The following is a 15,216-nucleotide window of genomic DNA, read 5'->3' as shown; positions in this document are numbered from 1 at the left end:
TCATCATGTATTCTAGAATACTGTACATTCACAAGATTTTTATTAGTACCACAAATGAATTTCTTGGCCCATTTTTATCTATGCCAATGACAGTTTTAAAATTTTTTCTTTCTTTTTTTTTTTTTCTGGAAGAAAAAAGTGTTCCTGCTCTTTTGTAAGCATTGGTGTTCCTTGAGAGGGTTGTTAGGTAGGTTTTACCTTTCCACCATCAGGCTTTTTTTTTATATTGTCATTTTTTTGCCCAGATTGCCTTTCTGAACACCCCGTTTGGGCCATTTGTCCCTAAGCAGTATCTCACGTTCTTGACTTTCTTGCTATTAAAAGTTCATTTGAATTGACTTGTTTTATATTCCATTCCCTTAAAGGCCTATTTCTGAGGGACAATGGGGCACCTATTCTGTTGCCATTCTCAGTTAGTGTGCAGAGCTCAAGAGTTTTATAAGTAGGTCAAAGCAGAATATTTTGTAGGGTGAGCTGAGAGACCTCAGCTGATCCAGGTGGCAGGGAATGAGGGGGCGGAAGGGAGAGTGAGTGTCGTCATTACATAGTCCACATAAGCCAAGTACACTAAGGACGTGAGTCAGGCTCGCTTGGGCAGTATGTCCTCAGATCAATAAAAATGTTACAATGGCAGTGGGGATCTTAGTGGTAAGAGTCTTCAACTTGTCTGGCCCATGAATCAATGGTTGCAATCTAGATGGGTCACCCTCCATGCCTGGTGCTCAGCAGTCAGCCTGAAAGTTCCCTTTATGGCCTACGATGGATGCATTTGCCTCTTTCCTGGCTGGATCTCATGTTTTCTGTATTCTTTTTTTTTTTCTTTGAGACATAGTTTTGCTCTGTTGCCCGGGCTAGAGTACTGTGGCATCAGCCTAGCTCACAGTAACCTCAAACTCCTGGGCTCCAAGCAATCCTCCTGCCTCAGCCTCCCAAGTAGCTGGGACTATAGGTGTGCCCCACTACACCCTGCTAAATTTTTTAATTTTTTTATTTTTTAGTTGCCTGGTTAATTTCTTTCTATTTTTAGTAGAGACGGGGTCTCACTCTTGCTGAGGCTGGTGTTGAACTCCTGAGCTCAAGCGATCCTCCTACCTTGGCCTCCCAGAGTGCTAGGATACAGGCGTGAGCCACCAGGCCTGGCCATGTTTTCTGTATTCTGTTAATGTCATCTTACTTAACTTACTCTCTCTTTTGGTGGAGTACACATTCTAGTAAATTCTTTTGAAAGAGTACCCGGGAAGTAAGTTTTAAATACTTTCACTTTGAAAATGACTTTTTATTCTTCTCCACAATTAATTATATGGTCAGAGGGTTGCAAGTTATTCTTCATCAGCTTTTAGAGGCAGTTACTGTTAAAGTTTGAAGCCACTTAAATGGAACTTTCTAGGTTTTTGCTATATTGGCACTTTTGGGGGGTTAAAAGTAGGCGTTCTTGAGACTTTAAGTCATCTGTATTACATTTTTGGTTTGTTATGATTTAACACATCTTGCATTATTAAGAACAAAATGAGGAAAAATAAATGAAGCCATCTTGCACATGTGACTGTGAGTGAGGGAACTTCACATAATAAATCTTTAGGGTAACATTGTTAAGTACACGTTTAAGACCAAATGTAATTTTTATTGTCTGACTGACTTTTTTCTGTGTATGTGAATGAAGAGCATTAATATCCTCCCTTTCCATTCAATGTTGGCTGCTCTATTCTACTTTTCCACATTAATTGGGTATAGTGTATTCTTAGAGGGCTTCCTAAGTACTACTACCCATGTTAGTATTTTAAGGCTGTTTTTGTTTCACAATTACTTCTGAATACATGTGAATTGTGTGTTTCATATAGGTATGTTAGATCATATTTCTTTTTTTTTTTAAAGTTTTTCTTTATGGAATATTTCAAACATATACCAGAGTAGAAAGAATAGCATAACAAATACCTGTGTACCCATCATTCAACTTCAACAGTCATCAAGTTGTTTTTTTTTTTTTTTTTTTGAGACAGGGTCTCCCTCTGTTACCTGGGCTAGAGTGCCCTGGCGTCAGCCTAGCTCACAGCAACCTCAAACTCCTGGTCTCCAGCAATCCTCCTGCCTCAGCCTCCCAAGTAGCTGGGACTATAGGCATGCGCCACCATGCCTGGCTTATTTTTCTGTTTTTTGTAGAGACGGGGTCTTGTTCTTGCTCGGGCTGGTCTTGAACTCCTGGCCACAAGCAGTCCTCCTGCCTTTGCCTCCTAAAGTTCTAGGATTACAGGCTTAAGGCTTAAGCCACCACACCTGGCCGCATTTTACCTTTTGAGTGTTAGAAACTATTTTTTTGTAAGGTTATATGGTGGTTAATTGAGCAGAAATCATAAAGCAAAGCAAGGCAATGATGTTCTCAAATTCAGGGTGTTGGATACCTCTGTTGGAAGGCAGGAAAATGGGAGTGATGAGATGTCTACAGGGGACTTGAAAAGTATGGGTAATATTTGTTTTCCTTAGGTTGGGTAACAGTTACATGGGTGTTCTTTTCATTTTGTTATTTAATTTTTACATATGCTATATTTTTGTAATATATAGTATATTTCAAAATTTAAAAGAACAAATGGCCTCATTTACTAACAATTTAAAATATTTCTCAAATAGTTCATTAGATCTTAAATATAAAACCCTTTTATTTCCACAAAAGCACCATAATATACCTAGCTTACAAACTATTTCTTTAATACAGGATAAAAGAGAAATGTCACTATCTTTTTTTTTTTTTTTTTTTTTTAAGAAACAGGGTCTTACTGTCGCCCAGGCTGGAGTGCAGTGGCATGACCATAGCTCACTGCAGCCTTGAATTCCTGGGCTCAGGTGATCCTCCCACCTCAGTCTCCTGAGTAGCTAGGACAATAAGCACATGCCACCACACCCAGCTAATTTTTAAATTTTTTATAGAGATGGGGTCTTGCCATGTTGTCCAGGCTGGTGTCAGACTCCTGGGCTCAAGTGATCTTTTTTGCCTTGGCCTCCCAAAGTGCTGGGATTACAGGTGTGAGTCATAATGCCCGGCCTCATTTTATATTTTATTTAATGTAATAGTATGTTTTTAAGTCTGTGCCTTAAAAATTATACTTAACAACAGCCTGTCATTCTAAGTCACTAGGAAGGGTGGGTGATTTTAAGTGTCAAGATGGACAAAAGTAATCTGAATTGCATGTGTACAGTTTCCCATTCTTAGCTATAGACTGGTTTACTTGAGAATGCCGAAGTTTAGTGCTCACTGTTTGGTCATTGTTGTGTATAGGTTGAACATCTCAAATCAGAAAATCTGAAATCTGAAACTTTCTGAGCACTGACCTTACACTCAAAGGAGATGCTTGCTGAAGCCTTTTAGATTTCAGATTTTTCGATTTAGGATGCTCTAAGTATAATGCAAATATTCCAGCATCTGAAAACGTCCCAAATCCCAAACTCTGGTCCTGGGCATTTTGGATAAGGAATACTCATCCTGTACTTAATTCTCAGCCCTTAAGTAATAGCAATCCCAGTGCTTTTTTTTTTTTTCAATCCAATGACTTGAAGAATAAGTCTAGTTGGATATGGGGCCTAGAGATTGTGCTGCATTTCCATTGTATGCATGCTGTTTTAGCTTAGGTGGTGTGCTTATTTGGGGACAAATGTGGGACCTGCTGGAGGAACAAAAGCAACTCATGTCCTCTTTGAGCATTGCCACCAAGGCTCTTGAAGAACATTGTGCTTTTCAATTTTTAGGTGACTAGAGAGCAGTTTTATCTTGAATGATTTTGGATATTTGGACAAAGCTTTAAAATTTTGCATTGAGTAATGGTCTAAAAAAATATGCTGTTCTTAAACTCCTTAAGAATACAAAGATTTTAAATTTTGTATCAAATTGTTTCTGATATTTTATTAGTGTAATCCAATAACCTCCAAATTTAAAATTTCTACAACAGTTTTGGAAAGTACCTTATAATTCTGGGAAAATATGGCTCTAAATGATAATTTCATTATATGTTAAAAGTGACATATATTTGGCAAATAAGTGTTTTTCATGATCCTGTTACACAGGTTGATAGGTGAAATGATTTTTAAGATATGAAAGTAATAATTAAAAGAACCTTCCTTCTCTTTTAAAAACTTCTTTTCTTAAAAACTTCTGTCAGGTAACAGAAATCCAGGACTGGAGTGCCTCAAGCCCACACAGTGCAGCGTATGTTCTCTGGGATAATGGTGCTAAGAACCTTTACAGAGTTGGCTTTGAGGGCATGGTAAGTAGTGAAGAACCACACAGATGAAATGTTTGGATGGCTGAATAGCCCTTGTGCTTTTTTATATTTTTTACCTTTTGTTGTTTTCCTGTGTCAGAATATAGCCATCTGAATTATGAATATGCAACAGGAAGAAAATCTGTAAAGTGAGAATTTAATAAACTTGTGAGACCTTTACATTTTTACTGTGTTTGTCTAAATTATTTAATAGTAAGTATGATTTTGCCCTCATTTAATGTTTGGGCACCTTACTATATATTGATTGTGTAGAGCTGATCCATTATCAGTGTAAGTCTGGGAGATTTATTTACTAAAATTTATCAAAAAAGATTTAAAGTTGTAAGACCATTCCTGTAAGACCACGGACCTGGAGGTATTATAATGAGGTTTTATGGTATATTTGTATTCTGTGCTCCAGTAGGTGATAAAAGTATAAATTATACTAGGTATTAAAATTATTATTATTATTATTTTTTTCTTTTTTTCTTTTTTTTTTTTTTTGAGACAGACTCTCACTTTGTTGCCCAGGCTAGAGTGAGTGCCGTGGCGTCAGCCTAGCTCACAGCAACCTCAAACTCCTGAGCTCAAGGGATCCTCCTGTCTCAGCCTCCCGAGTAGTTGGGACTACAGGCATGCACCACCATGCCCGGCTAATTTTTTCGATATATATATTTTTAGCTGTCCATATAATTTCTTTCTATTTTTAGTAGAGATGGGGTCTCGCTCTTGCTCAGGCTGGTCTCGAACTCCTGAGCTCAAACGATCCGCCCACCTCGGCCTCCCAGAGTGCTAGGATTACAGGCATGAGCCACCGCGCCCGGCCTATTAAAATTATTTTTAAGGAGATATTTTTCCCCTGTAAGTTTTAAAGTGTAGTGTTGATAATTGAAAATGATTGACCTAGAGACACCTCGAGTTACTTAAGTGTTTGGAAGAATAATGGAGGCTTATTCAGTGGATTGCCCTATGATTCTGCATTTTATGCACCATTATTCAGACGGTGATCTTGATATTTATAGAGCATAATAAATGCCAAAATATTAATGCTTTTCATGTCCTTTCCATCTTTAATACATTCCCCATTCAAAGAATTGTTTCAGTTTCATTTTTTCCCAACTATCTTGTGTCCCTCATTAGGAAGGGAGAAAATATCCCACTGTCCCCTTAATTTATTCCATTTATATATAAAAGCCAACAATGTGAATTTAAACAAATACATTATGTGCCAATTTTTATCATTATATATAGCATCAGTTACCAGTTTTTCATTATTATCTTCATGCCTCTGCTTGTTTTAAACTTGAATTTTTGTAGGATTTTGAGTGATTATTAATTTCTTTCATATGAATGCTATGTGCTGTATGTAATTAGGTATTTAATGAGTAGTATATTTAGAATGATGGCTGAGTAGTACTTTCTGTGGTTACACCATTATTTATTTAATGAGATGTCTGTCAATGGATATCTGGATTGGGTTTTGTTCCCTCCACCACTGCTGTAAGCAGTGTGTCAGTAAGCATCCTTGTTCATATCTTTTTGCACATTATGGGTATATTTCCTTAGGATAGATTCTGGGTTAAAGTATTACTTTAAAACAATTCGGCCCCTGTGTCTCTGTGGCCAGGATTGAATGACAGCAAAAGAGGCTCGTAAGAGTTGGGTTCTATGTGCACCTGTGTGTATGAGTGCATTCATGCATGCATGTGCATAAAGGAGCTCCTTTCCTCAATAAAGAATTAGAAATACTGATCACCTACTATGTATGCCAGGTACTACTAAGCACTTTTTTTTTTTTTTTTTTTTTTTTTTTTGAGATAGCATCTTGCTCTGTTGCCCCAGCTAGAGTGCAGTGGTGTCATCTTAGCTTACCGCAACCTCAAACTCCCTGGCTCAAGTGATCCTCCCACCTTAGCCTCCTAAGTAGCTGGGACTACAAGCACTCATCACTACGCCTGGCTAATTTTTTTTTATTTTTTGTAGAGATGAGGGTCTCACTATTTCACTGAGACTTGTCTTGCGCTCCTGGCCTTAAGCTATCCTCCCTCCTTGGCCTAAGAAAGTGCTAGGATTATAGGTGTGAGCCACTGTGCCCAGCCATATTAGGCACTTTTACTTAAGTAAATCCACTTCTGAATTTTCACAGTAACACCCAAGGTTGTTCTAAGTCCACATTTTCTGTAGTTTTTATTATACCACAGCTACCTCCCCATTCAAAGTTCTTTATAATTTGTTTTCTTTAAAAGATAAAGGATAAGGAACTTTCGTCAACCAAGTTATGATGAAATAAGAACTAAAGTTGATGTAAATAGGAAAATTAACTGGACAAGGAATCAAAAGACTGGATTTGGTTCCATCTTTTTCCACTTTGTACTGGCTGTTTAGTCTTGGACAATTTTCAATTTTTTTCTTTTTTGGTAAAAGTATCTTTCAAATTGAATGTGCTATGCACATTTCAATTATTAGATATTTGTTGTGTTTTTTTAATGTGGTTTTAAAAATATTGTAATATTTATTATAAATATTATAATATCATCTAATAAGATTCAGGCATTTTAATTATGGTCTTTAAAAGAAAGCTAATATAAATCAAGCATGATCTATATGAAGATTAGGTTTCTAGTTTTTGACAAGTACTTTTGAAAACAACGTTTAATGTGTTTGCTAACGCAGAGCTACTCTTAACTTCTGTTGCAGGTATGTTCTGAGTGAATATTTGTTCTTATTTCAGGTATTGAGACACATTTGAAGTTTTCATGTGTGATTTTTTTCTGGTTTCTTTTCTTCTTAGTCTGATCTGAAGTGTGTCCAGGATGCCAAAGGAGGTTCTTTCTACAGAGATCACTGCCCTGTGCTAGGTGAGTTAGCAGATTAGAGGAAATTACTAAATAATGGGTCAGAGTTCATGGACTCGGTAAAATGTTTAAATTGGACTTTATAAAAATTAATTACCATTAAAGTTATTTAGAGAAATACTATTTTGGTTTTATTTTGGTTTTAAAGCATTTGTTCCTTTACTAAAATTTATTTAGACTCAAAAGAGTTGTCATGTCTGGAAAATTGGTACGCCATTTATGTCATAATATTTAAAACTTTTATCTTTTAACCATAAACTTATATCATTGAAAAATTTTGCATTAGATTACATCATTGTTGTATATCATACACTATTGAGAATAGAATTTGACAAGTTAGTACTTATAAATTCATTAGAATTTCTGTAAAATTGTCTTCTTAATACAAGAGTAGCTCTGAGATTAAGGTAATATAATAAATATGATTTCATGTATCAGTACAATAAAAAGGAGGACTAGAAACCAAAATTATCTTTATTTTATGGATTTACTATTGTAAGGATGAACACGTTACACTCTCCTGATCAAATCTTTAGTCTCTGAATGTTTTCATTTCTCATGTGAACCGTGTGTTCCTCTTTCCAAATCACTGGACTTGCCTTTTTAGCAAAAAGTGCTTTCTTGCAGCATATCTTAATTTTTTTTTAAAAGGGAGAATGTAGCAAAAATACCTATGTGTTGATGAGCTCATCCATTTCTCTTGCTTTCAGAAACTTTCTTACTTTGTATCTTGCTTTCATAAGAAAAATGCAGAGTCAACATGGATATTTTGGTTCTCTCAGCATAGTTTTTTACGATCATGAATCTTTTATCTGACAACTAGCTTTGAAAATAATTTAGGGAATAGGCTTTAAAATATTTAAAAATGCTCTTTAGGGCAAAAATCACAAGAACTATTTGTTAAAAAATAGTACTAAGCACTTCAGAGAAAAAAATAATTCCAGTTTTCTTTCATATTCTCTATTCATAAAAGTAAATATTTTCAGCACCCAGAACTTTGTGTTCTGACATAAGGTTGGATTTTGTAGATTCTACCCTTGTTTAATCTTTGTTGTAAATCATCACAGTATTTCAATTATTGAGTGTGATTTTTTTCTTTCTTAAAGCTCTCTAATTCTAGAATTTCATACTTACAGTGAATTCTCCAAGTATTTTAAGATTAGATAGCACCTAAAACTAATATATCTTGCTATTAATTCTTGTTTAAAAATAATGAAGTTGCATGTTGTTGCTGTGATTTTTTTTCCTTTTCTTTTTTCAACTGTGTCTGAATTTGCAGGTGAGCAGAATGGCAACAGGAATCCTGGTGGATTACAGATTGGTGACCTGGTAAATATAGATCTTGACCTAGAAATTGTACAGTCTTTGCAGCATGGTCATGGAGGATGGACTGATGGAATGTTTGAGACTTTAACTACAACTGGAACTGTTTGTGGCATTGATGAAGATCATGACATTGTAGTACAGTATCCAAGTGGCAATAGGTAGGTGATATTTCTCAACTTTTGATGATGGCAAATGAAATTATTATATAGAGAACTTTAAAGAAAGCAAAAGAAACCAAAGACTCATTAAAGCTAGCTCTTAGATGGTAGATAAAAATTTTGTGTGTGTATGTTGTGTGTATATGTGAATTTATATGACTGGATTTGTGATACAATGTTCTGTGCACTATTCATTTTTCCTTCTGGAGTAGAATACATTATATCGATATTAGGTCTAAGTGGCTAAAAAGTTCTGTGTTGCTGGGTCTGGCACACGCCTGTAGTCCCAGCCACTCTGGAGGTTGAGGTTGGAGAATTGCTTGAGCCCAGCAGTTTGAATCCACTTTGTCTGCCTGTCTCTCTCTCTCTCTCTCTCTCTCTCTCTTTTTGAGACAGGGTCTCACTCTGTTGCCCAAGCTAGAGTGCAGTGGTGTGATCATAGTTCATTGCAACCTCAAATTCCTGGGTTCAAGTGATCTGCCTGTCTCAGCCTCCCAAGTAGCTGGGACTACAGGCATGCGCCACCATGCCCGGCTCATTTTTTCTATATATATATTTTTAGCTGTCCAGCTAATTTCTTTCTATTTTTAGTAGAGATGGGGTCTCACTCTGGCTCAGGCTGGTTTCGAACTCCTGAGCTCAAACGATCCACCCACCTCGGCCTCCCAGAGTGCTAGGATTACAGACGTGAGCCACTGTGCCCGGCCTTAAGTTCTAACTAGTGTGTACTAATATGTTTTGTGTTAAATATTCTCTTATTTGGAAATGATAGGTTAGCACAAATTAGGATTATTACTTGCAGAATTCTTTCTTGTTCAAAATTCTTTCTTGGGCAGTAGAGTGTTAACAGTAATATGACAGAGTTTTGGAAAATAATCTTTTTTTTGGTTCTTTATTCAACAACATTTATTAAGCACTTATCTGTATTAGGCTCTAAGATCAGGAGTAGAATTTCAAAGGCAAGACATGGTCTCTTGCTTTGAATGGGTTTGTTAACCCTTTTAGTTTGCATAAACAAAATGGAAAATAACTTTAACAAAATATTATAAAAGTAATACGATAGGTAAGTATTCAGGGTTTTCTGAGGGCTCAAGAGAACAGTGGTGATTTCTACAGGGCAAATCAGAGAAAACTTCAGAGAGATATGTAATACCTGGAGTAAGTCTAAACGATTAGGTTTTACCAGGATAGGGAAGCACTCTAAGCAGAGGGAACAACTTGAGTAAATACTGCTGTGTTCAGGCTCTATTTTAAGTGTAGTAAATTTTGGGGTATTGGGAACGAGGTAAAGGGCACTGTTGTTGATAAGACTGAGAAGAAAACTTTGAGTATCTGATTTTTATCCTGCACTGTTCAGAGGCCTTTCTTTCTCTTTGAGGTTACTTTAGAAAGAAAAGTTTACTTGTGCTGGGCGTGGTGGCATGCTCCTGTAGTCCCAGCTACTTAGAAGGCTGAGGCCAGAAGATTGCTTGAGCCCAGGAGTTTGAGTCCAGCCTGGGCAACATAGTGAGACCCTTGTCTCTAAGAGGAAAAAACAAAAAAAGAAAAGTTTGCTTTCATGGTTACAGGAGCTTAGTAAATAGGTTTTTATATGACGTGACCACTTAGAATCTTTCATATGCTAATAACAATTTGAATTAAGGAGAAGAGGATATAATATGGCCATAATGTAGAAACTTATTTTATTAGGGAACTTTTTTCCTTGGAGTTCACTGCGGGATTAGGGGAATTATACATTGTGGTACATCTGTTTGATGGAATATTAAGTAGTCATTAAAATGACAGTTCTGAAGATGATAACAGCATGGGAAAATGCTAATATGTAATAAAGAAGTCAGTATCCAAATTTGTTTTGATACAATGATTACAATTATGTTAAATACCCATGCATGGCAAATTAAAACTAGATACTGTTTTTTGATCCTTGAGATTGGCAATGATAGGAGAAATGGTATACTCTTTGTAGAGCAGTTTGGCTCTATCAGAATTGTAAACAAATTTATACTTCGCTAAGGTGGGAGGATGGCTTGAGCCCAGGAGACCAGCCTGGGCAACATAGCAAGATCCTGTCTCTTAAAAAAGTGAATCTGTAGTGAAATACTGACCTCATGTGCACAAAGATGTAATTACAGGGATTTTCTTTATGGTATTATACATAATAGTGAAAATTTGGAACTATTTTAAATGATAGTCAATAGGAGAGTAGTTAAGTACATTACTGTATATTCAAGGTATGGAGTACTCTGTAGCAATTGAATTAAGTAGATCTATATCTGTGACATTGAAAAATCTTCAAAGATGTGTTCTTTGAGAAGAGAAGAAGTGACAGAATAATATATATTATATATCACGTTTATGGAAAAGAAAACAATTCTGTACATTATAAATTTTATCAGCATACATATATTAGGTCATTCAATATGAAATGTCCGATTTTGAATCAAAAGTTTCATTTATCTCAAACAAGAAACAGTACAATTTTTTTTTTTTTTTTTTTTGTTGAGACAGAGTCTCACTTTGTTGCCCAGGCTAGAGTGAGTGCCGTGGCGTCAGCTTAGCTCACAGCAACCTCAAACTCCTGGGCTCAAGCGATCCTACTGCCTCAGCCTCCCGAGTAGCTGGGACTACAGGCATGCGCCACTATGCCCGGCTAATTTTTTCTATATAGATTTTTAGGTGTCCATATAATGTCTTTCTATTTTTAGTAGAGACGGGGGTCTCGCTCAGGCTGGTCTCGAACTCCTGACCTTGAGCAATCCACCCGCCTCGGCCTCCCAGAGTGCTAGGATTACAGGCGTGAGCCACCGCGCCCGGCCTAGAAACAGTACAATTAATCAAAGTATGCGCCTAAACTATTGACACAGTTTGCCATCTTAACAGTAGCTTGTTTCTGCCAGCATTGAAGAAGCTTGGAGAGTGAGTGGCAATGAAATCGCAAAAGGTGTTTTCCACAGCTTGTTGAGAATTAAATATTTTTCCTTTCAAGAAAATGTCCAAAGCCTGGAAGAAGTGGTAGTCAGTTGGTGCAAAGTCTGGTGAATACAGTGGATGACAGAGAATTTTCTTTTATTTTTTTATTTTTTTTATTTTTTATTTTTTTTTTGAGACAGAGTCTCACTCTGTTGCCCAGGCTAGAGTGAGTGCCGTGGCGTCAGCCTAGCTCACAGCAACCTCAAACTCCTGAGCTCAAGCGATCCTCCTGTCTCAGCCTCCCAAGTAGCTGGGACTATAGGCATGTGCCACCAGGCCCGGCTAATTTTTTCTATATATATTTTTAGCTGTCCAGATCATTTCTTTCTATTTTTAGTAGAGGTGGGGTCTCGCTCTTGCTCAGGCTGGTCTCGAACTCCTGAGCTCAAACGATCCGCCCACCTCGGCCTCCTAGAGTGCTAGGATTACAGGCATGAGCCACCGCACCCGGCCGACAGAGAATTTTCAAGTGCATCCTCTTTAGTTTTAGCAATGTTGTTTGTTCAACAAGTTGTCGAGCTTTGTCTTGCAAGAGAATTGGCCTGTCGCTGTTGACCAATCTCAGCTGCTTAATCACAAGCATCCTCATCATTTTGTCCAATTGAATGTAGTAGACATCCGCTGTAATGGATTGACCAGGTTTCATGAAATTGTAGTGGATAGTACCAGCGCTGGACCACCAAACCAACACCGTTAGCTTTTCTTAATGAATATTCGGTTTTGGACTGTGTTTTGGCACTTTATCTTTATACAACCATTGTGTGGAATGCTTGCAATTATCAAAAAGAATCTATTTTTCATCACATATAACAACATGGAGTAGAAATGTTCACCTTTATGTCATGACAGCAAAGAAAGGCAAGCTTTGAGACAATTGCTCTTGTGACACTCGTTTAATTCACACAGTCCTCATCTATCCAGCTTCTTTACCTTGCCGACTTGTTTCAAATGGTCCAGTATTATTGGAATAGCAACATCAAACTTTGCTGCTAATCCGTGCATAGGTTGAGATGGATTTGCTTCCACTACAGCTTTCAGCTCGTCCCTATCCAGCTTGGTCTCAGGTCACTCACGTGACTCATTTTCAAGATTAAAATCACCAGAATGGAACTTCTCAAACCATTGACATACTGTGCATTCGTTAGCCACATCCTTCCCAAACACTTTGTTGATATTTTGAGCTGTTTGTGCTGTATTGGTTCTATGACAGAACTCGTATTCAAAAACAACATGAATTTTTGACTTAACCGTGGTTTCACAAAAATTGCTCTAAAAAAATTTGGCAGATAATCAAAGCCAAACCATGCGTTTGAAAGAATGAGGTTTTACCTTCACAATAAAAATAAAACAAGAAGTGTCAAAGTGAAATGTCAGAGATATCTTCTGTCTAAAACTTAGTACTTCAGGAAATCAGACATTTCATACTTAATAACCTATATTAATAGAAGATGTGTAAGGGTACATAATAGTGCAGTAATAGTAGTTTCTAATGTGATAGGAATGGTGAGCCGGGTGTGTTTGTGTGAAATGGAACTTTGAATTTTATTTTACATGTTTCTGAAATGCTTGAATTTTTAACAATGATTGTGTGTTCATTTTTATAAAATTTTTTAAAAAACATGAAGGAGGAAATAAATCTAGTCAAAAGTATACTAAAATGTTAATAGTTGTATTAGGGTGGTGTGATTATAGAAGACTTTTTTCTCAAATTTGTATAATAAAATTATGAAAAGGGAAATACAGATTATTCAGGATGTAATTGCAAAGGATTGCCTTGCTGTTTTGATCTGCTTTGTTTAAGAATGTTTTGTGAAAATTAAGTAAACCTACCCATTTTGAGTTTTAGCTTTGCTGTTGTAGGTGGACCTTCAATCCTGCTGTTCTCACTAAAGCAAACATTGTCCGAAGTGGGGATGCTGCTCAAGGTGCGGAAGGAGGCGCCTCCCAGTTTCAAGTGGGTGATCTTGTACAAGTTTGTTATGATCTGGAAAGAATTAAACTTCTACAAAGAGGACATGGCGAATGGGCTGAAGCGATGCTTCCAGTAAGTATATATAGAATAGTTTTAAGGCTAAGAATTATAATATGCTTATTTAGTTTTTGAAAGTAAATGAATGTTAGAAACTAAATTGGCATAAGTCTTCCTAGAACTGTAGTCTCCATTGACAGCTAGGCATGCTTGTGCCTTTTGTGTTCTGTGCCTTTTGTATTCCAGTTAAATTAGCCTGGGAAGGTGCAGAAGAGTAAGTTATGTGATTAGAATTATTGGTAATTTGGGGTGAGTTGATAATAAATATTATTGTAGCTATGTTTAAAGAAAGATATTGTTTAGAGGTACATACTGAAATAATACGGGAGGGGAGAATGGGTAGGGGAATAAATGAAACAAGATTGGCCCCAAGCTATTGACGCAGCTATATGATGGGTACATATTAAACAACTGTTTGATGGATTCTGTATACTATTGTCTACTTTTGTATGTGTTGAGAAATTCCTATAGTAAAAAATTAAAGGGGAAAAATACAGAATGTAGCCGTATAGAGTTTGAGATGATGGTGGAAAATTCCAAGTGGAAATGTCTAATGAGAAGTTAAAAATTAGAATTGGTGTGGGTGGGTGGGCGGGATGAGGGTAATTTTGACGCTTTTAGGAAAAAGGTAGTAATTGTCAAAGTAGATTGAATTTTTAAGAAATGAGTCAAAACCTAAGGAGTAACATTCTGGGAAAATGAACAGATTTAGGAATCTGAGGAAGAAAAAAGAGCTGGTCAGTGGAGAAAGGGAAGGAGCTGGTCAGCAGAGAAAGGAAAGGAACTGGCAGAAAGATTAGACTGTCATCCGGGGAATATCTTCAAGAAGTTGGGGTTAAATGCTGTAGAGAAGGGAAAAAACATTCCAGGGCTATCAATCTCTCCTCTGTGCTAGGAAGTAGTCAGGTATCATTATTCTTCACCAGTTTTCCAGTATTGTTATTTGCTATTGTATTGTGCTTAAGAGAATGAGTTTTAGACCTGGGTTTGAAATGGGGCTGATAATAGCATTTGTATATCAGGATTTTATGTATTAGGTGCGTCAATATTTATTAAGCTGTTAGAACAGTATCTTCTACATGATAAGAGCTGTTGCTGGGCCGGGCGCGGTGGCTCACGCCTATAATCCTAGCACTCTGGGAGGCCGAGGCGGGTGGATCTCTCGAGGTCAGGAGTTCGAGACCAGCCTGAGCAAGAGCAAGACCCCGTCTCTCCTAAAAATAGAAAGAAATTATCTGGCCAACTAAAATACATATATTAAAAAAAAAAAAAATTAGCCGGGCATGGTGGCGCATGCCTGTAGTCCCAGCTACTCGGGAGGCTGAGGCAGTAGGATCACTTAAGCCCAGGAGTTTGAGGTTGCTGTGAGCTAGGCTGATGCCATGGCACTCACTCTAGCCCTGGCAACAAAGCAAGACTCTGTCTCAAAAAAAAAAAAAAAAAAAAAAAAGAGCTGTTGCTGATTGTGATCTGCATCTGACTTCCTTTCTCATTCTATATATTTAAAACACTTGTTATTTCTATACCCACTTCTCCTTTGGAATCAGGGGTGATTCCAAAAAGGATTTAAACATAGATGTAAGCTTGAGCCCTTTTGGGCTCAAGTAGTACTTTTTTTTTTTTTTTAATTC

At 37.0% G+C, this 15,216-nt stretch overlaps 1 protein-coding gene across 1 annotated transcript in view; it reads left to right on the top strand.

Moving 5' to 3' along the window:
- MIB1 (MIB E3 ubiquitin protein ligase 1) overlaps positions 1-15,216 on the top strand; it is a 111,569-nt gene that overhangs the window by 26,174 nt on the left and 70,179 nt on the right. Inside the window, exons 4-7 of the mRNA XM_069468192.1 lie at positions 4,146-4,250; positions 7,039-7,105; positions 8,382-8,586; positions 13,417-13,600. Of these exons, the coding sequence (XP_069324293.1) occupies positions 4,146-4,250; positions 7,039-7,105; positions 8,382-8,586; positions 13,417-13,600 (561 nt within the window). The remainder of the gene's footprint in view (positions 1-4,145; positions 4,251-7,038; positions 7,106-8,381; positions 8,587-13,416; positions 13,601-15,216) is intronic.

This window comes from Eulemur rufifrons, chromosome 5, assembly GCF_041146395.1.
Source record: "Eulemur rufifrons isolate Redbay chromosome 5, OSU_ERuf_1, whole genome shotgun sequence".
NCBI lineage: Eukaryota > Metazoa > Chordata > Mammalia > Primates > Lemuridae > Eulemur > Eulemur rufifrons.
Note: the sequence above shows the minus strand (reverse complement) of the source record. Positions and strands in the feature narration are given on the sequence as shown.